Raw genomic sequence first — 26,329 nt, 5'->3', positions numbered from 1 at the left:
TTAATGATGGATTCGTCGGCACTTTTCCACCTGAATAATATGTAGTTCTCGCGCTTTATGATGTAAAAAATGAAGAACGAAGACATACTCCGCGGGGAACTCCAGTGGAGTAGGACCAGGGAACAAAAACAAAGGGAAGCTTTCGTCTTGAATTTGACACGTTTTCACGCTTGTCCGAAAAATCCACCGATGACGCTTCGCCCATAACGAGATCAAGTGGGGGGGGGGGGGAGAGTGTCAAGTGAGTGAAGGTAGAGCGAGTGAGCAAAATGACCGAGTTAATGAGTGACCGATAAAGTTATTGAGCGAGCGAATGAGAGTGAGTAAGCGAGTGGGTGACCGAGAGGAGAGTGACCATAAGGGTCATTCAAGTATTACGTCAGCATCGATGGGGGAGGGGGTTTCCGATTTGCTTCTTTTGCTTCTTCTGACTTTTGATGGGAGTGGGGGGGGGGGGTTTGGATGATGCTTACGTCATCAACCACCCTTTATAAAGATATGAAATATTCTTAATGACGTCTTATTCGATTCGCCAAAAACGAAAAAAAACCTTTCGGGCACTTGAACTAACATTCTACCTATTGATAAGTCCCCTACAGAGCTTTTTTTACTTTAAAGCTACTACTTTAATGATCTCTAAATATTTCACGGTTCCTTCAAGTGCTCGAAAATGTTCATGCCGGGCCGCTTGAGTGCTCTGGAACTGTGCACGCATCACTCAAGTGATCCGTAATTATGCCACGGATCACTTAAGTAATCTGGGAATGTTCCGCGGGTAACTTGAGTGATGTAGAACCGCACTGGGGACCGCTTAAGTGCTCTAAAACTGTGCCACATGTCACTCAAGGGATCTCTAAATGTGCCAGGGATCGTTTAATTGTTCTGTAACTGTGTCGCGGGTTACTTAGCTGATCTTTGAATATGGAAATGATCTTTGAGGCCTACTTCAGTGATCTGAAAATGTGCCGCTTAGTCCAATTTTACAAAATTATGTTACAGGGGGGGGGGGGCCAAGCCACATCAGATAACCTTCAGGATCACATTTGGTCTGCGGGTCAAGGGTTTACCATATATATTACATTCACTTATTGGCAATATCAGCGTTTGTCCCTGATCAGGGGCTGGACTGCTTTGATTTTTGTTTGAAAATATTGTGAATATATATGTATAAAATGAGTGACTCTGAATGAAAAAGTGAGTGGCCGAGTCATTGAGCAAGAGACAGAGTGACCGGCCGGGAGCATAAGGGAACGAATAGGGTGACCGAGTAACGGCCGTATTCACCAACACAGTTTAAACTGCAATAGCAGGTGAAAGGATTGAAGATCGATGAACGGATTGGTTAAATTGAGGATTTTAACCAATCCGTGTCGATCGCTAATCCTTTTAACCTGCGATTGTAGTTTAAACTCTGTCGGTGAACACGGCCATTAGTGATTGCGCAAATGATTGAGCGAGAGAACGAGGAAAGTGAACGAGCAAGTAATTGAGAGCTAGCGGATTCACTGATTGTGCGAGTCAGTGAACGAATGATAGAAGGAGTAAGTTAGCAATTGAGTGTACTAGTGAGGGGAAAAAGCCACCTTGGCAGTCCAGTGGTTAGGTAGCTATCCTCTGTCAGGTCTGGGTTCGAATCCCGGTTCGCTAACAAATTCCCTGAACAGATCTTACGGATCTCTTGGAAATAAGTGAGGGTCACGTTGTTAAAAAATTAGGGAGCAAGGCAGCCCCTCCCAGAAGTACCCCCTTTATTGTAAGTTCGATAATACCCTTGTTGCTGAAATCTTGAGTGAGGGAGGGTCACGCATTGCCCCCCCCCCCCCACCCACAAAGGTGGAGCTGGCAGGGCTCTCTCTCCAGTTTGAGGGCTAGGGATGATTCATATAATTTTTTGCTTTCTCACACTATTAAATCCACTATATATATGCACATAGGGAGGGGGCAGGCGCTGAAACCCCTAGACCCTGCTGCAGGATGTAGGGCCATGGAGGATCACGAAATGAGGTACTAAATTGTGAGTTAAGGCACCCATAAGGGAAGTAACTGGTAACCTACAGATCACAGAAAAACAAAAAAAAGCCGGGGGTGGATTATAGTTTGCGTTACAAGGCTTCAAATGCACCTCGGATCCATCAGAATAAGATCGGATCCACGTACTGAATACCAGTTCCCAGTTTGGCGTCCGATGACGAGACAGCAACGAAAGAGAAATGATCTCGAAGCGTGTCTCATCGAATTGTGGGGGATGGTATCACCTACAAAGTTGGTGATTCCCCAACCTGTGTGTCGCAGCTTTTAAGAGCACCGTTCAAATGCGTCGAAATCTGATAGTAGGAGCGCCACGAGATATTTGATTATTAAAATCTCGATATCCAAGAGTGAAAGGAATCTGGAATCTCTGCACGTGAATGGACCAAGTTCCCGGAAATGCAGTCCCAAGACCAGCCTTTTTACACAGTGAATTCGGCGCGATTTTTCATGCTTTTTCATTGCACATTTATGGCTGTACACATGCAGGGATGTTCCGATGAAATCTAACTATACATTACTTATGAAATTTCTTCCAGGAACTTGACGAGGGGTGGCCGCGACGCCAGCAACAAGCAGAAATCGATGCAGGTGACCGGTATCGATCCTGATTCGAGAAGCCCGCGTGAGTATCGATCCATGTGGATGATATTTTTCTGTAACTGGGAGTCGATTCTAGTGAAAGTATTTAATCAAAATCGACGCCAAGCATGATTTTACTACATTTGGCGACCAAAAAAATCGCCAATCTGATTTTTTCCTCCCCCCGATCAACTGAAGCAGTAGAAGGGTTAAAAAATTGATATTTTAAGAGGTAATTTTTTTCTGGATTCTTTTGTATGGTTTCAAAATGCAAATTTACCTGTCACTATAGAAAAAAGGTTAGGCCAGCTTAGCCTTGTCAAAGACCTTAGTGGCCTTAGCTTCGTGTTGTGGACGAGAGTAGGCCTACCCTTGTTCCTCCCCTCACGCCATGTTTTTCTTAGATCCCGTGTCTTTATATATCTTGCCTACTAATAGCCAACACTTCCCTCTTTTTTCTCTCTCTTGTATAATTGAGCATTAATTAGATGATTGATTATTGAAGACTAACATAATGCCAATCCTAAATGTGTTGTTGCAGGGCACATTCAAAGTCTGCTGTCTCTCATGGCGGGCTGTGCTCCTGTATGTAGGATGACCTACGTTGCACACACGCCCCCAGGTAAGAAGCATCATGCGCCACACGCAAAGCACATTCCGTTGTTGTTTCTCTTTGTTTTTTTTCTTCTACTGCTTGCTTCTTTCTTTCTGTTCTTACTTCTCTATTGGTCTCTAAGAACCTTTTTTTTTAAGGCCAGGGATATGTAAGGCCTAGGGACGCTCTAGGCTTCTTAAGATCTTGAGAGGGATTAATTTGTCTTAGGTCACTGGGTATACAGCATCCCATATATATATGTCATGGGATGGATCATTGCGTCTTTATTAGCCTTTATCCGAGGAAGAGGACTCCTTGATGACAAACTAAGAGCACCGGGAATCTTTTAGGCCCGTGGTTCCAAACCTTACGTGTTTCAAGTAACCTCAATGAAATTCGTGGAAGTGTGCATACTTTGTGAAATGAGTGGGCGTCTTGCGTTATGCTATAGACGCACAGGAGGTATCGGATTGGCCATAGAAATGAGAGGCAGGTGCGATTGGGAATTACATAGATGGCTTCCTCGCACCTTGGAGTGAGCAGGACACTCCTAAAAACGAGTGCAAGGCTTCCTCGCACATTAAGAGTGAGTATCAGACTTCCTCCCACCTTTGAAATGAGTAGAAGGCTTCCTACCACCTTGAAAGTGAGTGGAAGGCTTTCTCACACCAGCCACTCGCAAAGGTGGCTTCCTACCACCTTGGAAATGAGCAGAAGGCTTCCTTTCACTTAGAAATGAACAGGTTTCCTCGCACATGAGTACATGGCTTCCTCCCACCTTGGAAGTGGGTAAAAGACTTCCTCGCACATTGGGGCGGGCAGAAGGTTTCTTTTCACATTACAAGCATGATACAAAGCTCTTTCGCCTTGGAAACAGGGCCGTCTTAAGAGCATCATAGTCCCCCCCCCCCCCCGGGCCAAGTGATGTTTTTGAGGCCCTACCTGGGAAAATTCTCAAATTTCAACCACTTCTCATTTTTGTGAGGCCCATGCGTTAAGACGGCACTGCTTGGAAATGAGGTTTCCTACCACCTTGAAAATAAGTGGAAGGGGGAACGAGAAAAGTCTTGCTTGCACCTTGGGAACGAGTAGAAGGCTTGCTGGCCCCTTGGAAGTAAAGTAAAAAGCTTTCTCGTACTTATGAAGCGAGTAGAAAGTTTCTTTGCACCTTGGAAGCAAGTAGAACTCCTCGCTTCTTGGAAAAGAATAGAAGGCTTCCTTGCACATGTTAAAAATTAATAGAAGACTTCCTCCCACGTTGTGGAAACGAGTACAAGACTTCCTCGTGCCTTGGAAATTATCATACGGCTGCCTAGCATCAGGGAAACGAGTGGAAGTATGTACTAATTGAAATGCGAGGGAAATAAAGAAATGCGCAGGGGGCTTGCATGCACCAGCAAATGCATGGGAAGCTTGTGTGTTTGCATATTGTGCTATAACTAATGTTTTGCACTCTTTTATTACTTGTTTTTTTTCTCTCTCCTGCCTATACTGCTTATTTTCCCTCGTACCCGGGACCCGACTTTGCCCCGAAGTGGGGGTGGGGGGGCCCTCGGGCATAACAGGAAGTGGAATTTTACTACCGGAGTCAAAGATATTTGATTAGTCAGAGAATATATATATTTTTAATTGTGTGCTAAAGCACATACAGAAGACCCGCTACATCCCCGGATGGGGGAAGATATATATATATATTTCAACCACACCGGCACATAGAGTGAGAATGGATGCACATTTAGGCATATATATATCGCTGTAAATCAGAATAAATGGCGCACGAAGGTAGATGGCAGCACCTGAACACAAGGCAAACACAGCTAGGTTTGACATTAATTCTATCGAATTATATTTTCGGAGGTACAACAGGGTAGTGAAGGGCTTCAATGGGCGATAGACCGGGGTTATTTAAGCTTAATAAAGGGTGTCCGCCATTTTGTATATTGTTTATTAACGAACTGGATTGATTTAATTTTTTTTTTTTGTTTCCTCTTATGTGTCGCCCCAGGGCCCTGCAAGACCTGCTCGTCTTCGCGTTCAACGTCACCGGTAGCGGCCAGCGAGAGCTCGACATCGGTGTCCTATACCTCGCACCAGTCTCGTTCGAAGATCGCCATTTGGAAAGGATCCAACAGCACCGTAGGTAAGTCAGGTCACTTTTGAGATTCTTGTTGCCAACGCTACAACCCTTTACCCCTTCACGTGCAAGCTTTTGGCAACGAATTTAGATTACGTCTATTTGACGAAATTGGCGATAAATATGGTAACCTCGTCCTAACCTAACCGCACGTTAGAAAAAGGAAAGGAAAAAAAATAAAAGGTAAAAAGTATAACAGATAAGAGTTTTGTTTTGCAATATGGATGCAATTATTACGTTAAATATGCAATTATTTTGCGTTTGGATGCAATTATTACGTCCATGATCGCAAAAGGGTTAACTCTCAATGAACATCATCCTCAAAACACTGTCATTTTGCTTCGACGTTGTTTCAACGCACGCTGTTTTGAGCGTTTTATTTGGCATATTCAGCGATAAATTAAATTATTTAATTATAATTATTAAGCCTTATTGGCTGCATTTTTCAAGTTTTATAATAGGACTTTTATCAAACTTTTATAGTGTAATACCGGCCTAAGGGTACTCCCGTTGGCGAATTTTAAATGTTTCAAATAACACGCAAGAATGTAGGTCAGAGTTGCTGGTACTGTAGTTGAGGTTTAGTTGGGGGGAATCCACAAAGCATCCCTTTGCTTGATGGCTCCGTGAGGCTCAAAACGGCCCCGTTGAGCAACGACAAAGAGGGATACGTATTAGCACAACTCCGTATCTTCCTAAAACAAGATTGACTTCCAGAACGTCCTTGACAAGATAATCTTTCTCGTGACTGAAAACAATACGCCAATGTTGCCAAACTGTGATCGTCTTTTCGACATCGTAAGGCATACATGCTAAATTCATGGCTTGCGGGTCAAATGAGGCCTTCAGTCATCTGGTGTGGCCTGCGACCTCAAACCTAGTTTTGTTAGAATGAACCAAGCGGCACATTCCCATCTCGCTTAAATAAGGCACGTTCTCACTTCAATTAACTAACACCGTCTTAAGAGCATCATGGCCCCGGGGCAAATTGATTTTTCTGAGGCCCCTACCTGATAAGAAATGCCTCTGCCTACCAAATCACGTGCTGAATCTCGAAATTCTCATCATGTGGGCCACCTCTGTACTTGAGGCCCCCGGACCCATGTGTTAAGACGGCACTGCAATTAAGTGGTCCATATCACTTACGTGACTTGCGGCGTATTCATAGATCCCTTGAATGACCCGCGACATATTTACAGATCACTTGGATCAAGTGAGTGACCGTATGACTGGTCAAGTGAATGGCCATTTGAGTGACCATATGGTCACTCATCCGATCGCTAACTTGATCACTAATACGGTCACTCACTTGCTAACTCATGTGGTCATTCTCTTGGTAACTCATGATCACTCACCCTCTCATTCCCGCAATCACCTGGTCATTCATATGGTCACTCACACTGTCAGGGCCGGCGAAATGTCAGGGGACGAAACGTGCCAAGGGTGAAATGTCGGAGGCGCAATTTCCATCAACCAGGCCTATCCAAACCGTGATGGGGCCAACTTGGGATTTCCAATTTGGCTACTTATCTTTTCTATCCGATTTCCTGAATTTCAAAAAACTAATAAGACAGCGAGCGCTTTTATTCAGTAACAAAACGCCGCCAATTGGCGATTTTCTTGACCCTCGCATCAGTGAGTAAGTTGGTTTGATTTCTGCCATATCTCAAGCGTCGTAATAAAACGGGTCGAACCCGTACATAAATAGTGGCGGATGTAACACCGACTGCTGCTTATGATTCAACATGATTAATGTTCCTTCTAATCAACGGGTAGGCGCGGACTGACAAGCATGCAAAAAAAACACTAAATATTTATCGCCAAAATAAAGACGTTTATTCGTGGGGGTAAGAAGTCCTATCGTTTAAGCAAGATACAAATTTGCAAGTGAAATTGTCAGTGACGAGAGCGCTCCCGATGACCTAACCGCTCGTGGGGGATGGGGGGGGGGGGCTTGAGCAGTGTTGTAGAAAGGTGCGAAAATTTGGCATGCCGTCAACTCGTTTCCGCCCCATGGGCTCTAAAGACCGCATTCGAGGTAAGACTTGGCAGCGGGCCGCGTTATAAAGATCACGCCAAAACAAACAACACTTGACTCGCAGGTATTTTCATTGGCAAGCTCTCGAGCCAAATTTTGTGATTTGCTTCTGTACAGAAAGAGCGTAATTCTGTGCGTCCACTTTGTTTACGTTGAGTTAGTGGCCAAATGGACGACGTGGGGGGGGGGGGGGGGGGGCTGTGAATATTTCTTATAAATTTCGGATTTTCTGGTAATTCTGGGGAAAAAAAATTGCTTTAGTTAATTCTGAATTTCTATTGTTTTGGAATTCTGACGTATGCCGTTTTTTTTTTTTTGGATTCCCCGTTCATTGTTGTGTCCTTGGGAGGGGGGCGCTGCTGCTACTACTACTACTAAGCCATACATGCACCTCGTCCGTATTCCTCTGCGGAATCTCTAACGAATTGGTACATGTTGGGATATGCGTGCATGTGTGTGTTATGAACCTGACGTGAAGCTTGTTTCTGTGTAATGCTTGTTTATAGTGCTGCCATCTACCAAATATGTTTTTAACTATGAGTGAAGTGTAATGTTTGGAGATTTTTATCGTTGTGTAGGCCTGTGTTTCTCTCTGCGGGGAGAGGGGGAGGGCACTGAATTCGTTGAAACTACCTACTACTTACTTAGCTATACAAATGCACCTCGTACAAATTCCCCTGTGGCATATATGCTCAATACATGGCCCGCGGGACAAATGTGGCCCTCGCTCTTATCTGATGTGGCCCGCTACATAATACCTAGTCTTTTAAAAACAAACTTAGTGGCACATTTTTCCAGATGACTTGAGTGACCCGCGGCTACTTTTCCCCTCCCCCCTCTTAAGTGATCAACATTACACAGTTACAGAACACTTGAACGACTCAATTCAATTGAATTCGACGACAATGGCGGCCCCGGAAAATTGTCTAGGGACAATTTACTGCCGAATCCCCTTTTTGGGGATTGGGAGGGGGGAAGGGCTAATGCTGGTTTTTATATGAGAAATATTTACAAAGCAAAACTGAAGAAAATATACAGTCGAATCCCGTTTTAACGAATACCGTTATAGCGAAAATCTCGTTTTAGCGAACACTTTTTTTTTTTTAATCTCCCAAATAAGTTTACATAGGAACAATGCTAGGTAACCTGGAATTCCTTTATAACGAAATTTCGTTTTAACGAAGTGGTTCCTCCGGTCTCATGGCGTTCGTTATAACGGGATTCGACTGTATACATAACCGCATCGTGTCTATGTATATACCATGTGAACCGACGGTATTTATACACATTCTAGGTCCAGATCACAGTGTGGGTCTGTGAGGCCGTGTTGTGGTCACTCCCTTGTTGTTCTATACGCTGCATTGCTACCTGTGCTGCCAGTCTGCTGGATCTTAAGCTATCCGCGGTACATTTGCAGAGCACCATCTCACATTTCCAGAGCACTTAAGCGACCCATGGCATACTTACAGATCACCGCGGCATATTTACAGATCACTCGGGTGACTCGCGGCATACACGCAGAACACTTGAATGATCTGCGGCACATGCGCGGATTCCCTCACTTAAGTAGCCTGCCGGGCCGTTCCAAATCACTTAATTATGAATCTCGCGTGCACGTTTTGAAGTGGCCCCCGCACCCTCTCCTTAAAGGTTGAACACCCTTGCTCTGTGGAATTTCTAACGGAATTGGTACATGCCGGGATGCGTGTTCTGGGTGTATTTGTGGCCCCGGACGTATTTATGTTGTCGGAATTGTGCTTGTTTCGTGTTCTTGCTGATGCTGCCACCTGGCTTTTATGTTTTGATATAAAGATGACAAATGCTTGAATTTTCATGTTGTGCCAGCATCGTGTTATAGGTTTGCCCGCGAAAGACTTCCGTTAAAACTCCCCCCCCCCCCGACTCCACAAGTCTCACGCAATTGTCATCAATTGCTGTGTAAGGTCATCAGGTGCCGTGCCCTGGTAAGCCCATGCGTTAGGACGGCCTTTGCATATAATGTATACAGTCGAATACCGATACAGCGAAAATCTCGTTTTAACAAATACTTTTCTACCCCCCCTCCCCCGTATAAGCTTACATAAGAACAATGCACAAACCTGGAATTCCTTTATAACGAAATTTCGTTATAGCGAAGTGATTTCTCCGGTCTCTTGGATTCGATTGTATTAATCATATGTATTGTGATCATTATTTTTTTTGTGCTCTGTACGAATACTTGTGCCTAAATTTCCTCTCTGTGTCCGCAGCATCATCTGTGCCTCCGGCCCAGAAGCCGAAAAGCCAAGAGAAGCCCTCTCTACGCTCTGCAACTACTAGTCGGTTCCAAAGCAGCAGGGATTCCTCCAGAGGAAGCGTCGGTAATTATGTCTCGTCCGCATAATGTCAATATTTTCTTTCATGCGCGCGCACACACACGAGCTTTCACACTAATTATTTCACAGAATAGCATGGATGGCTCATTTAACGTAGCGTTAATCGACCCCAAGACTGTGACGTCAGTAAGGTCATTCTCGAGTCCTCGCACTGAACATGGCAATATGCACAGAATCGATTCTTGCTATCGAGGTCTTCGTGGGATGACGTCGTGTATGCAATTTGAAATGCATTTTCAAAGTCATTCACTATTTAATGCATCGCAAATAGAATTTTTTTATGAATTGTGCACATGCTCTTTGCTTGTATTTGAACAGGGCCGTCTTAACGCAATGGTCCAATAAGGAAGGGTGGGTGGGGGGGCCCTCGCGTGCATGGTGTGTGGGCTTGTGATGATTAAATTTAGCATCATGATTTCCTAGAGCTATGATTTTTTTAACTCCTTTTTATTCCACGGACCCTTTGTGTAACGAAAGCTTCCTTGCATCTTAGAAGTTGTTTATAAGGTGCGAGAAAAGCCTTTAACTGAGTAGAAGGCTTCTTCGCACTTTGGAAGCGAGTAGAAGGCTTCTTCGCACTTTGGAATAGAAGGCTTCTTCGCACTTTGGAATAGAAGGCTTCTTCGCACTTTGGAATAGAAGGCTTCTTCGCACTTTGGAATAGAAGGCTTCTTCGCACTTTGGAATAGAAGGCTTCTTCGCACTTTGGAATAGAAGGCTTCTTCGCACTTTGGAATAGAAGGCTTCTTCGCACTTTGGAATAGAAGGCTTCTTCGCACTTTGGAATAGAAGGCTTCTTCGCACTTTGGAATAGAAGGCTTCTCCGCACTTTGGAATAGAAGGCTTCTCCGCACTTTGGAATAGAAGGCTTCTTCGCACTTTGGAATAGAAGGCTTCTTCACACCTTGTGTGCGAGTAGAAGGCATCTTCACACCTTGTGTGCGAGTAGAAGGCATCTTCACACCTTGTGTGCGAGTAGAAGGCATCTTCACACCTTGTGTGCGAGTAGAAGGCATCTTCACACCTTGTGTGCGAGTAGAAGGCATCTTCACACCTTGTGTGCGAGTAGAAGGCATCTTCACACCTTGTGTGCGAGTAGAAGGCATCTTCACACCTTGTGTGCGAGTAGAAAGTTTCCTCACACCTTGGAAAATATGGATGGTTTCCTCTTACCTCTGAAACAATAAAAGATTTCACATCTTGGAAACACGTAGAAGGGTTCTTCACACCTCAAGAATGAGTGGGCTTCTTGGCACCTGAACCTTTGTGTTAATTAGACCAAGGCCCGTGAACCCCTCTGCCAATAAGATGAACACCAAATGACGCCTTTACAGAATAATATTCAACATATAATGTGTGCAAAAAAAAGTTCATTGTTTTCTGCAAGTACCCTCCCACCCCCCGAACCTCTCAGAGGACACTCAAGTTGTCCGTGGACTCCTGGTTAAGCACTACTGTTGTAGAGTAAGCAGGGGTGCAACTTGGGCGGGGAGTGGGTGAAGGCAGTTTGAATGCTCTTGGCGCCGGACCAGGGGGGGGGGACGCAAATTTCACCCTTTAACCTCTTTCTTTCAGCATTGCAAGGGGCACCAAACTGTGTGCTTAACCTGGCTGACCAAGCATCTAGTTGTGGCCCTGAAAATATGTGAATGTGGGCAAGGAGTTTGTAAGTCCCTCCTAGTAGGTTTAACCCAGGCTGAAGGAGATGCTCTCGCCAAACCTATAAAGACTGGACTCCCGAAGGGGGCAAAATTGCCCTTTGGAGGGGATGGAATTGGTACCGCAAGCGAAAGGGGGGGGGAGCAGGCGGGTCTGGTGCCATGGGCGAAGGACCAGGGGGCGCAAATTTCCCCCTTAAACCTCTCCAACATTACAAAGGATGTGTGAAAATTATTGCTTGACCCGTCTGACCAAGCATTTAGTCGTGGCCCTGGATGGAATGGTCCACGGGGTGGGGTCGCTGAAAACTCTGGGTATGGTATAGGATCCTGTGGGTTGAGGAGCGATGAGAAAAAAAAATTTCCAAGGAAGTTGGCAGTGGAACAGAATATCTAGGTAGAGGGGGAGCCCTTAACATCACTTTGCTCAAGAGGGGGGGGGGGGACTTGTTAAGACGGTCCTGTATTTAAATGCGCTTCAATTAGGTGCATGGCCTTGTTTGTGTGTTATGTGTGCAAAACATGTTTGTTTTCTGCAGCTGGCAAATTACGTTCAGCATGCGCAAAGGCTGCGAGCACGAGCACCCCAGTGATATCACCGAAGTCTTCGACTGCACCGACGCTCAAATCTGTCAGGCTCAAGAGCACCAAAGGTTTGACTCTCGTTGTTTGATTCTTTTTTAATTACCCTTTTTATTTTGTACTTGCCATTATATACTTTAATTGGGCTTCGAAATACGGGTAAATACGGGACAATGCCAATTATCACCAAAACCGGACCGTCATTTCAACTTTTTCCGGGGGGGGGGGGGCAAAGCACATGTACTCAATGTATATATATATTTGTGTATATATACCATTTTTAGTGTATTTTCCCCCCTAAATGACGGGCCTGCACCAATAATGGTGCCAAAAGTAATCAAAGTTGTCAAGTCGTGCTAAAATCACAGAAAAGTCGCTTCGTATTGAAATGAATTTTAAAAAATGACAAATGTGTGTCATGAGTATTCGTATTTGTAGTCGTAATTATTGTAATGTAATTTCTAAGTTGGGGAGATGATTTCGGTTGTTGATTTAAAGAATGCAAAGTCAAGTTGTCAATCGTTGAAAATATGTGAAAAACCGGGACAACCAAAAAAAAAAAAATCAGGACGGTCCAGGAAAATACGAGACGTATGGTCATCCTATTTTTGACCGCATTTTTTCCCCTAACATTTCAAATGTTTCAAAAAAATGTGCTGCCATCTAACGGGGGAAGCACGCAGTCAAGTATTTTTGCACTACCAAAGCACTTACGGTTACGCCACTGAGCTATAAGGGAAGTTTTACTTCTAGCTCAGTGGGTTACGCAAGCGCGAATCTAAGGGGGGGGAGGGTCCAAGAGAAATGTGAATATGAATCATATTATATATGAGAATATTGCATTCAATAAATCCGTTGAAACTTATTTGTATCAATGATTTTGATTAAATAACAAATTCAAGAAAACTTTGGCGAAAAAACAGATTTTTTTCCAAAAAACTCAGAACAGAGAAAAAAGCATGACTGTCCCGGATAATACAGGACAATGCGGGATGTATGGTCACCATATTAACAATATAAAAAAATCGTCCCGCCCAATAGCGAGCTCTAGATCCGTCTCTGCGGTTACCAGATCCAAAAATTCAGAAAGGACGCACGCACTTTTAGCGACCTAAATTTTTTTTCCCAATTTTCCACAACAGATGGTGCCACTATACTGATCAGTAAAAAAACTAGCCACACAATTTTTCCCGATCAAAACACCGCAAAAAACAGAAAAAATTCTGGGTTTGGTCAATGAAAAAACCGCAAAAAACGTTAAAACATATATATATTTAACATACATACATGTATTTCAATGAAGAAATATATGTATGTTTTCAAAGCGGATAAAAATTTTCCTCCGGAAAAAGATTCCGTAAACCGGAAAAGGAGGACCAAATGGCAAATTTTCCGGAACGCACGAGGACGTATGGTAATTGCATTCATTTTTTTTATTTCTTCAAAAAATTCTTTTGCTTTTCGGCCAATTTTTCCCACGCGTTACTATCACTGAATGGTTGAATTTTGAAATTTCACGCCAAAAACTTGTTTTTGTGTGCTGCCATCTATGAGCAATCACAATTGAATTGTCGAGCGTTTTTCATGCATGATACTGGTATATTTGCCGCTAGATGGCAGCATGAATTTCATATCTAGTTCTTGTTTCGTTTATTTCTTATGCTGTAGTTGGATTTATTGTCGGTAGATGGCGTTATATATTCGGGGATTTTTAACGAATCCGATTTATAATTCAAATTGCGATTTCTTCGAATGCTTTATGCGATAATTTCGAAACATTATAGGAAAACGTAATTTGTTGGAACCAAAATGGAAAAACGAAATATTTAGTTGGTGGAAACGTTAATTTGGGGGTGCTTGAATTCGTCAGCAACCACTTCTTGTCAGGTTGGGGGGGGGGGGGGGAAAGCTCCTCAGAAAAATCAATTAGACTGGGGGACCATCATGGCCCCCCCCCCCCCACAAGGACGGGGATGACAGCGTCAATTTTTTTTTTCATGCTATAATCTCACTATAGAAGGACCCGCAAAAAGTCTGTCTTGGGACCATACCAAAGATCGTGGCCCCCACAAGAGCGGGGCTGACAGGGCCCGGGACAATTTTTTTTTTGGCTTTTTCATGCAATAAATTAACTATGGAAGGGCCCGCAAAAAGTCTGACTGGGGGCCCTGCTCTAGGATGTGGGATCCATGGTGTCCATATGGTGCTTTTGGAACCAAAAAAACGCTGATCCACGGAGGAAGTTGTTCCCCCCCCCCTTTTCGTTATTTTAAAACGGTGGTTCTCAAAGTGTGCGTCACGTCTCCTAGAGGTGTCGCCAACCTTTGTTAGGCAGCGCCGTCTTAATGCATGGGCCCGACCCTCAGAAAAATGAGAAGTAGTTGAATTTTTCGGGAATTCGCCAGGTAGTGCCTCAGAAAAATCACTTGGCTCGGTGCCCAGTGAACTGCGAGCTGGCGATATTGATGATCGTCTCTCTAAACGACGTGAGCAATGCTACCATATTTCGGTGACATCTGAAGTGGTGCGATGCGCTTATTCCTCTAAATACGGGGGGTTACGACCCCTGAGTTGCATCGCAAATATTGTTTGCCTTGACATGTACACTGTACCAGCTTTTCATTCCGGCGGTGGTGTTCTGGGGCACAATCTACGCTACCATCTGGTCAAAGGTGCAGAGCAAAGTGAGCATGGCCCCCAAGAAGGGGGGGGGGCTTGACAAGGCTCTAACCCTGGGGCCCGGGACAGTTCTTTTTTTTCTTGGTTTTTCAAGTTAAAATTAACTACAGAAGGGGCCCGTGAAAAGTCTGACCGGGGGGCAGACCGCAAAAGATCCCAGCCTAGGGGCCCCACTCCAGGATGTGGGGGGGGGGCATGGAAGTGAGAGTTAGGTTAAGAGATTCCTGACAAAAAAAGGCAAGAACATCCTTTCATTACCATGCATTTTTCCCGAAGAGAACGCGCATTGTTTTCAAATATTAGGCCACCAAACATGGTCATGGTCTCTGGTAACGATGCCGAAAAGCATTTGCCAAATTCTTACATGGCAATGATTATAGTGTAGAATCACAAAAGGGAAAACTATTAAAAACACTTGTGCCAAAAAATCGGCCTCAAGGTCAGATTCGATCAGATGTTTGTAGCAACACCCGTGAAAACGGCGGACATGACCATATCAATCTCGCCATCGATGACCTTCCTTACTTCCACCTGGTGAGTGGAATTATAATGTTGTTACAAGACAAGTGTATGATCGTGTGTCGTTTCCGCGGAACAAAAGATCCGCCAACGCAGAGAATAATATCATGCAAATCGAGTCGCGGAACGATGGCTGATCGATCGATCAGTTTCCGTCAATAAACTGATTGTTTTGGCGATTTTTTTTTTTTTTTGCGCATTTCGTTTTTCATCCTAACGGTAATGATGCGGATACTAATTTCAGTCATCCGAGTGAAACGTTGCGATCTGATTAGAAGAAATGTAACGTTCGACATGTGGCAGTCGCATTACGGTCATTGGTCCGCACGGGGACGTCTCTATGAGTTAGGGGAGGGGGGGGGGCTTCCCCCAAGGCCGTCTTAAGACTATCGTGGGCCCGTGGGAAAAAATATTTTTTCTGAGTGCCCCAAACTATAAATTTTCTTTACAAATTTACATGATTATTCTCAATAAGATCTCATTATCGTAAGTCCTTCCCCCCCCCCAACACCTGATGCCAGGGCCGTAACTAGGATTTTTTCCACCCCCCCCCCCCCTCCCCCACAACTTTAAAATTCGATAATTTTCCACCAGTGTTCTTTGTTCGCACCCAAAACTGCCACCCTCTAGTTCCGGCCATGGCCCCCACTAGGGGTGGGCTGACAAGGCTCCAGCCCTGGGGCCCGGGAGGATTTTAATCATTTTTTTTTCTTTTTTCACGCTATAAATTCGTCATAAAGGGGGGGGGCGTAAAAATCTGGTCGGAGGGCCCGTAAAAGATCCCAGCCAAGGGGCCCTGCATCAGGATGTGGAGGTCATGGCTCCTGAGGCTCCTGGGACCGACTGGATCCATGCATTAAGACGGGACTGTCCTCCCCTTCAGATCAGATTGAATTTTTCTTTTTTAAGGGTTATGAACTGATTTCAGAATCGGAGGAAAAAATAATTGCAGAATTAATGAAAGTAAAAAATTGCAGAATTAATGAAAGGCATAATTGCAGAATTAATGAAAGTAAAAAATTGCAGAATTAATGAAAGGCATAATTGCAGAATTAATGAAAGTAAAAAATTGCAGAATTAATGAAAGGAGTAATTGCAGAATTAATGAAAGGAGTAATTGCAGAATTAATGAAAGTAAAAAATTGCAGAATTAATGAAAGTAAAAAATTGCAGAATTAATGAAAGGAGTAATTGCAGAATTAATGAAAGTAAAAAATTGCAGTATTAATGAAAGGAGTAATTGCAGAATTAATGAAAGCAAGTTTCAGAATTAATGAAAGCAACAAATTTCAGAATTAACGAAAGAAAAAAATTGCAGAATTAATGAAAGGCATAATTGCAGAATTAATGAAAGGCATAATTGCAGAATTAATGAAAGCAACAAGTTTCAGAATTAACGAAAGAAAAAAATGGCAGAATTAATGAAAGTAAAAAATTGCAGAATTAATGAAAGGAGTAATTGCAGAATTAATGAAAGCAAAAAATTGCAGAATTAATGAAAGGAGTAATTGCAGAATTAATGAAAGGAGTAATTGCAGAATTAATGAAAGGAGTAATTGCAGAATTAATGAAAGTAAAAAATTGCAGAATTAATTAAAGTAAAAAATTGCAGAATTAATGAAAGTAAAAAATTGCAGAATTAATGAAAGGAGTAATTGCAGAATTAATGAAAGCAAGTTTCAGAATTAATGAACGCAACAAATTTCAGAATTAACGAAAGAAAAAAATTGCAGAATTAATGAAAGGCATAATTGCAGAATTAATGAAAGTAAAAAATTGCAGAATTAATGAAAGCAAGTTTCAGAATTAATGAAAGCAACAAATTTCAGAATTAACGAAAGAAAAAAATTGCAGAATTAATGAAAGCAACAAGTTTCAGAATTAACGAAAGAAAAAAATTGCAGAATTAATGAAAGGAGTAATTGCAGAATTAATGAAAGGAGTAATTGCAGAATTAATGAAAGGAGTAATTGCAGAATTAATGAAAGGAGTAATTGCAGAATTAATGAAAGCAACAAATTTCAGAATTAATGAACGCAACAAATTTCAAAATTAACGAAAGAAAAAAATGGCAGTATTAATGAAAGGAGTAATTGCAGAATTAATGAAAGGAGTAATTGCAGAATTAATGAAAGGAGTAATTGCAGAATTAATGAAAGGAGTAATTGCAGAATTAATGAAAGGAGTAATTGCAGAATTAATGAAAGAAAAAAATTGCAGAATTAATGAAAGGCATAATTGCAGAATTAATGAAAGTAAAAAATTGCAGAATTAATGAAAGTAAAAAATTGCAGAATTAATGAAAGGAGTAATTGCAGAATTAATGAAAGTAAAAAATTGCAGAATTAATGAAAGGAGTAATTGCAGAATTAATGAAAGCAAGTTTCAGAATTAATGAAAGCAACAAATTTCAGAATTAATGAAAGCAACAAATTTCAGAATTAATGAAAGCAAGTTTCAGAATTAATGAAAGCAACAAATTTCAGAATTAATGAAAGCAACAAATTTCAGAATTAATGAAAGCAAGTTTCAGAATTAATGAAAGCAACAAATTTCAGAATTAATGAACGCAACAAATTTCAGAATTAACGAAAGAAAAAAATTGCAGAATTGATGAAAGGCATAATTGCAGAATTAATGAAAGGCATAATTGCAGAATTAATGAAAGGCATAATTGCAGAATTAATGAAAGCAACAAGTTTCAGAATTAACGAAAGAAAAAAATTGCAGAATTAATGAAAGGAGTAATTGCAGAATTAATGAAAAGAGTAATTGCAGAATTAATGAAAGGAGTAATTGCAGAATTAATGAAAGCAACAAATTTCAGAATTAATGAAAGGAGTAATTGCAGAATTAATGAAAGCAACAAATTTCAGAATTAATGAACGCAACAAATTTCAAAATTAACGAAAGAAAAAAATGGCAGAATTAATGAAAGGAGTAATTGCAGAATTAATGAAAGGAGTAATTGCAGAATTAATGAAAGGAGTAATTGCAGAATTAATGAAAGGAGTAATTGCAGAATTAATGAAAGTAAAAAATTGCAGAATTAATGAAAGTAAAAAATTGCAGAATTAATGGAAGAAAAAAATTGCAGAATTAATGAAAGCAAGTTTCAGAATTAATGAAAGCAACAAATTTCAGAATTAATGAAAGCAACAAATTTCAGAATTAATGAAAGCAACAAATTTCAGAATTAATGAAAGCAACAAATTTCAGAATTAATGAAGGCATTAAATTTCAGAATTAATGGAAACATCAAATTTCAGAATTAACGAAAGAAAAAAATTGCAGAATGTTTGAGAATTTTCAGAATAAATAGAACAAATGGTTTCGAAATGGGTGAAAAATCAGAACTAACAGAATAAATGTTTTCAGAATTAATGGGGCACAAATAATTTCGGAATGGATGAGAATTTTTCTTGGTGAATGGGAAAAGCCCCCAGTAACTAGTTTTGGAGACCCAAAAATTTGAAAAAAATATTTGTATCAAGCGACTAATCAAAGGCCCTTGACCCCAGTTACAGAGGGCCCCCTAATTCCGTCTTTGTTTCCTGCCCCCCCCCATTATCAAAGTCGGGCCCTGTCAGTAAGTACAAAATGATATTGGGAGGGGGGGGGGCCTCCCAACGAATTGTTAGTACGCGCTACCAATTCACAAAGTCCCTCTCAAAAATCTCCAGGTTCCGACGCCTAAGCAGAGAATCGCGATTGTTCATCTGTGACAGCTGATGGTGCCGGTACATACTTACACATAACAAGGAACGGACCGGGCCATCGTCGTGGCAATTACGATCGCCATCTTGACCTCGCAATTGCATTTACGGGGGGGGGGGGGGGCGCTTCTCGTACCGGCTTTTCTTCTATAAACGAACCACGAAAGTTTCAAGAAAACCTGTTCCCTATTGTGTCGTCCATTCATTGAAACAAAACTGGCCGACAGTGTACTTATTACTTGCAACATGATTATCATTGAGCCATCCCATTCCCAATGTCTGTCTGTCGCACAATCATAACAAATCGCGTCCAGTGGAGGCGGCTCTTGATGATGATAATAATTTCTTGTTATATTCATTTTTTCTCTTCCGCCATGTTGTTTTTTTAAAAGAGAAGAGTTGTTGGTGCTTATCTCGACCGGTTGTGAATAGTATCTTGAAATAGCTTTTAAACATGGCGGCGTGCGTGGGGTTTGGGGGGGGGGGACTATATAAGATGGCCGAACGAACGCAAACGGGAAGTTCCTGTTATTGGTGTGTGTGTGTGTCCTTTTGAGCATTACCCGAGAGAGAGAGCACCATTATATTAATTTTGGCTCCATCCGCCACTGTACGAGAAGAGATAGATGGTCTCTTTTTTTTAAAAAGCAGCGTGGTCACGTGACCATGACCTCCGGGAGGTCTTTTCTTTTCCTGCCACAATGGCGTAGGAGTCGTTGTCATCTGTTCAATGTCCGCCGCTGCCACTTGGTGCGAGTCTAATTATTACGCTGCGCGTATTTTTAGGAGAGTGCCACCTTTATTCACGGCCCGAAGACCCCTTGACTCACATCATTCGGCAGTCCCCTAGGCTCAGGGACGGATCTACCCAGTGCCCCGTCTTAACGCACGGGCCCACCCGGGCATCTCGAGAGAAGAGGGGCCTCAGAAAAAAGAAGTGGTTGAATTTTTCAAGAATTTGCCTGGTAGGACCTCAGTAAAATCACTTAGCCCGGGGGGGCCCCATGATGCTTTTAAGACGGCCTTGGATCTACCCCCCCCCCCAAACAAGCAAATTGGGATGATTCATGAAATTTTTTCGGAATTTATATACGATAATATTCCAATAGCAAACTCAAGTGAACTTCGACTGAAAAACTGGAAATTTTTCAAAAACGTTGGGATGGAGGGAAAAAAAATTGAAAAACGGGACTTGTCACGGAAAATATGGGACAAAATGGCGGAACATATGACCGCTCCAATGCTGAGACTAAGTTTTTAGCAATTTGTAAAATCGCCCCCTTCCCAACAGCGAGCTCTAGATCCGCCCATACCTAGGCTGGAATTAATCCGAATTTAATTCGCCCCTGCCTATCTTTTTTTTGTTTGGTCTTACGATAGGGTTTTTTTACGGTCCACCTATATCGTGGGTTCTTAACCTATGGGTCGCCGGGGTTTTTTAGATGGGTCGTACAAATCCACTAACAGTTAGATCGTTGAGCTATATGGGTTACGACCCAAACCCGATTCCTAGGAGCTTCCGAGATGGGTCGTAGAAATCAGATTCTTGAACTACCATTATACCACACATGCACCTCGTTGATATTCCTCTATGGAATTTCTAACGAATGAATACACGTTGAATGTGCCTGTACGTGTGTTGTGAACCTAACGCGAAGTGTGTTGGTGTTTAATGCTTGTCATAGTGCTGCCATCTATTTTTCAAGCGATGAATGAAGTGTAATGATTGAATGTTTGTACCGTTGTGGGCGGCCCGTGGCGAGAGACTTTTAAACGGAAATTCTTGAGCTATGGGTCACGACTCAAGCTTGACTCGCAGTGGCTTCCGAGATGGGTCGTACAAATCCACTTGGTCCTGTTGTAAATGCACTTATTGCGTCACCGGTTTCAACTAATCTGGAGTGTAAAATCTCTCGTGGGTCGCGACGCTGGTCTCGAAACCAATGAGCATTCTATTTAAAAAAAGTTGCAACGTAGTTTAGGTTTTATTTGATAGATGGCGGCAGATATATCCTAAAGTAAAACTTTTCTATCTCAAGCAATATTTCTGCGCATTTTGCTTCTGTTAAGGAAGTAATGGCACGGGAAAGCTAACAGAATGCGAAGGAACCCTACGATTATTCTCCTTTATCTGATAAGGGAGATCCTGATTTAGTACTGACCTAGCTCCGCTGTACCGTAATGATGTGTAGGACACATATTCTAAGTGTTGAAAGTTTTTGTTAACATGCATGTGGGCATGTTAGGCATGTGGTCGAAAGAAATACATGCCGCTCTAAATTATGGCTCGGGATTTATCCAGCCCTGGCGGTCGCCCCAGTTTTAAGGGCAAATAATTACGTTTTATAACAAGTCTAGAATAATCAGTTTTTTTACGGTCACTCCTCTTTTGCGGATGAATTTTCTTGTCATGCAGAGGCCCTCAATAGAGCGATCTTACCTCCAAGATACCTGCATATAGGAGGTATGCAGAGGGCCCCCCTGATAATAAATACTGGTGCTATGATTTTCGTTAGCGAGTATTGAAATAAAGCGACCAGTATTTCGAGCTTGGATGCCCCAGATAGCACCATCCTAAAGCATGGGTCCACCTGGGCTATGCCCGGGCCTCTAGTGCGTTTGGGGGGGGGGGGGCATGATGCTCTCGAGACGGCCCTGGACCAGAGCATTTGTTCTGAACGTTTCATTCCGGTTCCCCGAAGAACAAAGGTGTACGTTGGAGGGGGGGCATGGGGGCTCGTACCCCCCTTCCCTATCAAGTGAATCAAAAATTACAGAAAAAATTAAAATATCGAAAGCAAATACCTTTTTATATGGTATTTTGGCCAATTTCTGCTAATTTAAATGCTTTTTGAAGGGTGGCAACTGCAAATTTCTCGGGAGGAAAATTCTCGTGCTCCCCCGAAGGAGTCGATTCCGCCTACGCCCCTGCCTAGAAACTGCTTTCGCGAAAGCTGCAGAAAGCTTTCGAAATTCCTGGAAATACGTAAGAGCCTTTCGGGGAGCCCTTTAAATGCGTTGAGATGCACACACCCTCAACGCATTTAAAGGGTGTGAACCCAGGGTCGAAATTGGGGGGAGGACCAAAAAGAGGAAACTGTGCCGCGGGTGGCAAATTTTAGGAGAGAATGAAAATACCATTATAAAACCCATGGAATTTTATAGTGGTAGGTGCTACTACTGCTATACCACAAATGTACCTCGTCCATATTCCTCTGCGGAACCTCTAACGAATTGGTACATGCGGGAATGTGTGTGTACGTGTTGTAGTGCTGCCATCTGCCACCAGTTTTTCTAACTATGAGTGAAGTGTAATGATTGAATAATTAATCGTTGTAGGCCTGTTGCTCTCTGTGGCGAGACTTTTCAATGGGGAGATCGGCTCAAAGTTGGGAACCACAGGAAACCAACTTCAGCCGACCACCACTATGGCGACGGTGGGGTTCGAACCCGGATCCTCGCGATGCGAGTCCGTCATTATGACCACTCGACCACCACAGTGACTGTGGTAGGTGCTGCAAAATCACCACCCCCCCACAAAAATCCTAGTTACTTCCCCACGTACACCCATGGCCACCACATTCTGGATGGGATCCTTAGCGGGCCGTCAGGCCAGACTTCCATGGACCCGTTTGTAGTGGATTTATAGCGTGAGAAGCAAAGAAGATTAGGATTATCCCTGGCCAAAGAGTTAGAGCCCTGTCAGCCCCATCCTTATGGAGGGCGGCGGATCTATTGCTTTTAAAATCGCTTTATTCGTTTTTTTTCTATGTTGATGATTGTTTTCCTCCATACTCTCGGGATATACGTATTATAGCATGCATTTACCTAGGGCCCACAATACCGTTGAGGCGGGCAGGGCCGTCTAAACAGCACCAGGAGTCCTATACAGAGTGACTCTCCGGGGCCCCATAACTTATCAGAAATTGCCTACCAATCCAAGTTTATACTCTCGAAGGTCGTAGTACAAAATCTAGTTATCACGAGATTCCCCCCCCCAATGCACTTGAGACCCCGGGCCCTTGATATTTAATCTCCGGTATCTCATCGAATTGATTCCTTTCAAACTACATTCAAAAAAGTGATTATTTTTTGGAGGGGGTGGGAAAACGGGACCTGATTTTGACTTGAGGAGCCCTTAAGAAAGGTACATATTAGAGTCTGGCCCCACTTTTTGTGGTCAGGATCCGGACAGGGCCGTCTTAAGACAGCACTCGGGGTCATACACATAAGAAAATGGCATCATGGGCCCGCGGGCCAAGTGGTTTTTCCGAGGCCCTACCTTGTGAATTCTAGAAAATTTCAACCGGATCTCATTTTTATGAGGCCCCTCTTCTCCTGGGGCCCCCGGGCCGTGCCCGGGTGGGCCCATGCGTTAAGACGGCACTGGATCCGGGTTCGTATTCAGTTTGTTTATTCCCAGCTCCCATGAATGGATAAGTCATAGATTGGCTTCCCAGTGAATGTATGTTGCTCGCACGTGGTTTCTTAAAATTTATGGGGGCCCTGGGCAAAAATGTCCCACTTCCCCATGCGATATCTAGAGTTCCCTCCAACCTTGAAGAGATAGTTGGTGGTGTACAGACTCTATATTTCGGTGGAACGAGACGTCTGACACTTAAAGGTGTGTATTTTGTGTGATATATTCGATCTTCCGCCGCCATTACTGTAGAGATAATGGTGTTATCTCTATAAAAAGAACTAGCGCTGCCCTACCTCCAAAATTTTTGTTCCCCCCCCCCCCGTCTTCCATAATAAAGCTCTATCTGTGCATGTCGTGTATTATGATGATGATGATTATATCGACTTGGGCTTTTAAGATTCCTCGCTGGACGTAATAAAAAGTGAAGTGAGGTTTGGGGGGGATGGGGGGCGCCGAAATCGTGATGATGGATACATAAACCTGTATTACGGGTTCGTTCGGGGTCTCTCTTTTGCCTCGAGTCCGCCATCTCTTTTTCACGATCGGTAATCGGGATTGGCGATTTCTTCTCTTTTTTTTGCCCGTGGGCGATCATTTTATTATGGCGTATGTAAGGGGTCATTGAAGTAGTATTACGTTAGCATCGATGGCGGGCGGTTTGGTTTTGCTGACTTTTGATGATGATGGAGGGAGGGATTGTTTGAATGATGCTTATACGTAATCAATCAATCTATCTTTAAAGGGTTAAGAATACTTCATATTTTTATAAGCAGCAATACATGCCCCCCCCCGCATCCTGTAGCGGGGCCCCATGCTGGGACCTTTTACGGGCCCCTCGGTCAGAATTTTAACGGGCCCCCCCTTCTGTTGTTAATTTATAGCGTGAAAAAGCAAAAAATGATAATCGTCCCGGGCCCTGTCAGCCCCCCGCCCGTATGTGGGGGCCATTCAGCAATATCAAACCCCTCTTCAAAATGCCATATCTTTTTCAATGGAGTAGGGTTTCTTCCGATTTTCAGCAGGTCCAAACTAAGGGGTGGGGGGGGGGATTATAGGGGAAAAGTTTTTCCCCATTGACTTTACGAAATATCTGAGCTTGTCAACGCTAAAATAAGAGGATTTTACGGGGGCGAGATATCTCGTCAATGCCACTTAAAGAGTTAGTAGCATCTTTACTGAAAACGAGAAAAATCTTTCCCTAGTTTGTGGGCACCTGAACTAATATTCTCCTTATCAATAATAGAGATCACTAACGTGATCTCTAAATGTTCCGCGGATCCTTCAAGTCACCCGGAAATGTGTTCAAGCGTTCTAGAAATGTGTTTCGGGGCCGCTTAAGTGCCCTAGAAATGTGTCGCAGGCCGCTTAAGTGCTCTGGAACTGTGCCGCGTGTCACTCAAGTGACCCGTAATTATGCCGCGTATCGCTTAAGTAATCTGGGAATGTACCGCGAGTAACTTGAGTGATGTAGAACTGCACTGCGGGCCGCCTTAAGTGCTCTAAAACTGTGCCACGAGCCACTTAAGAGATCATTAAATCTGCAACGGGCCGCTAAAGCGTTCTGGAACCGTGCCATGGGTCACTCGAGTAATCTGTAAATGTGCCGCGTGCACATATTCTGAGAATGTGATTTGAAAATGTACTAAGGCCCACTTAAATGTTCTGGGATTGTGGCACGGATCACTTAAGCGATCTGTATGTGCCGCTTACTTAATTTTTATAAAATTAGGTTTGAGATGGCGGGCCACATTTAGCATGTATAGCTTGAAGGGTGGGCCGCAGGTCGCAATGAATGAATTCTGAAAGAGAAATCTCGAGTCCTTGGTCTTAAAACTTTTTGGAAATTTACAAAAATTGATCATTCAATGACATATATAAGGGCATTTTCATGGGTATTGACATATATAAGGGTCGCAAATATGGGAAATAATCTGCTGGCGTCATACTTCAACGGGCCCTAAATATCAAGGTGTGCTGTCAGCAATAGCCCCCCCCCCCTCCGCCTTCTCATGGGATCTCCCCCTACGTGAGAAAGGACTACAGGACGGTTCTCGACTTTTATTTCTCCCGCTATAAATTAACTGCAGAGAAGGGGGTGGGGGGGAGCCCCGCCAAAAATCCCAGTCTGGGGGCCCCTGTAGCAGGTTCCGAGGAGGGTTGAAATGGCTCTATTCAGGGATTGTGTTTATTTTTTTTTTTTTCGATTTTTTTACACTATAAATCCCCTGAAAAGTGACCCTGGAAAAAATATTTTTTCGTTCCATTTTGAACTATTTTTGCCTCTCTCTCTTAAACTGGGCCTCCACATCCAAATGTCAGATAGATCCTTGGTCCCTCGGGCTCGATCTTGTGGTTACGGGTAGTTCTACTCGATTCCGTGCCTTCCTAGAGAAAGGTTTACATAGTGTAGCTCTTCGAAATGCTTAGTAAGTTTGCGTAGTAAGTTTCAGAAATGCGTAGTAAGTTTCAGAAATGCGTAGTAAGTTTCAGAAATGCGTAGTAAGTTTCAGAAATGCGTAGTAAGTTTCAGAAATGCGTAGTAAGTTTCAGAAATGCGTAGTAAGTTTCAGAAATGCGTAGTAAGTTTCAGAAATGCGTAGTAAGTTTCAGAAATGCGTAGTAAGTTTCAGAAATGCGTAGTAAGTTTCAGAAATGCGTAGTAAGTTTGAGAAATGCGAAGGAGGTTTGCGTAGCCCTAAGATATGCTAGGGATACTTAAGTACCCCCATTGCAGTGCGTAGAAAGCTCGCTCCCCAGAAATGCTTAGGAGGCTTGCTTACTCCTAGAAAAATTACTTACTCTTTTCATGTATAGGCCTCGGCGCCTTTTAACATAAAAAAATTATTTATAAAGAGTAAGCAGGGCCCCATACACGTTATAGAAGGCTTAAGAAATTGATTGAAATGCTAGAAGGCTTGCTTAGTCCTAGAAATGAGTAGGAGGCTTCCGTAAACCCTTCCCCGAAATAGGTAGGAAATTTGTGCACTCCCAAGATATGTT

General features: G+C 43.0%; 1 protein-coding gene across 4 annotated transcripts in view; it reads left to right on the top strand.

The window, feature by feature from the left end:
• LOC149065001 (uncharacterized) overlaps positions 1–26,329 on the top strand; it is a 145,776-nt gene that overhangs the window by 58,990 nt on the left and 60,457 nt on the right. For 2 of the 4 annotated variants that reach the window (XM_089254925.1, XM_089254924.1), the window contains exons 3-7: positions 2,568–2,653; positions 3,152–3,232; positions 5,211–5,345; positions 9,627–9,737; positions 11,950–12,063. In XM_089254925.1, the coding sequence (XP_089111051.1) occupies positions 2,568–2,653; positions 3,152–3,232; positions 5,211–5,345; positions 9,627–9,737; positions 11,950–12,063 (527 nt within the window). The remainder of the gene's footprint in view (positions 1–2,567; positions 2,654–3,151; positions 3,233–5,210; positions 5,346–9,626; positions 9,738–11,949; positions 12,064–26,329) is intronic. The other 2 variants (XM_089254928.1, XM_089254926.1) reach the window with 1 other exon arrangement.

The sequence above is a fragment of the Pholcus phalangioides genome, unplaced genomic scaffold (assembly GCF_987345545.1).
Source record: "Pholcus phalangioides strain wild (caught in Gottingen) unplaced genomic scaffold, Ppha-v1.0 ptg000042l_1, whole genome shotgun sequence".
Taxonomy (NCBI): Eukaryota; Metazoa; Arthropoda; class Arachnida; order Araneae; family Pholcidae; genus Pholcus; species Pholcus phalangioides.
The sequence above is the reverse complement of the archived record's forward strand: the minus strand, read 5'-3'. Positions and strand labels throughout refer to the sequence as shown.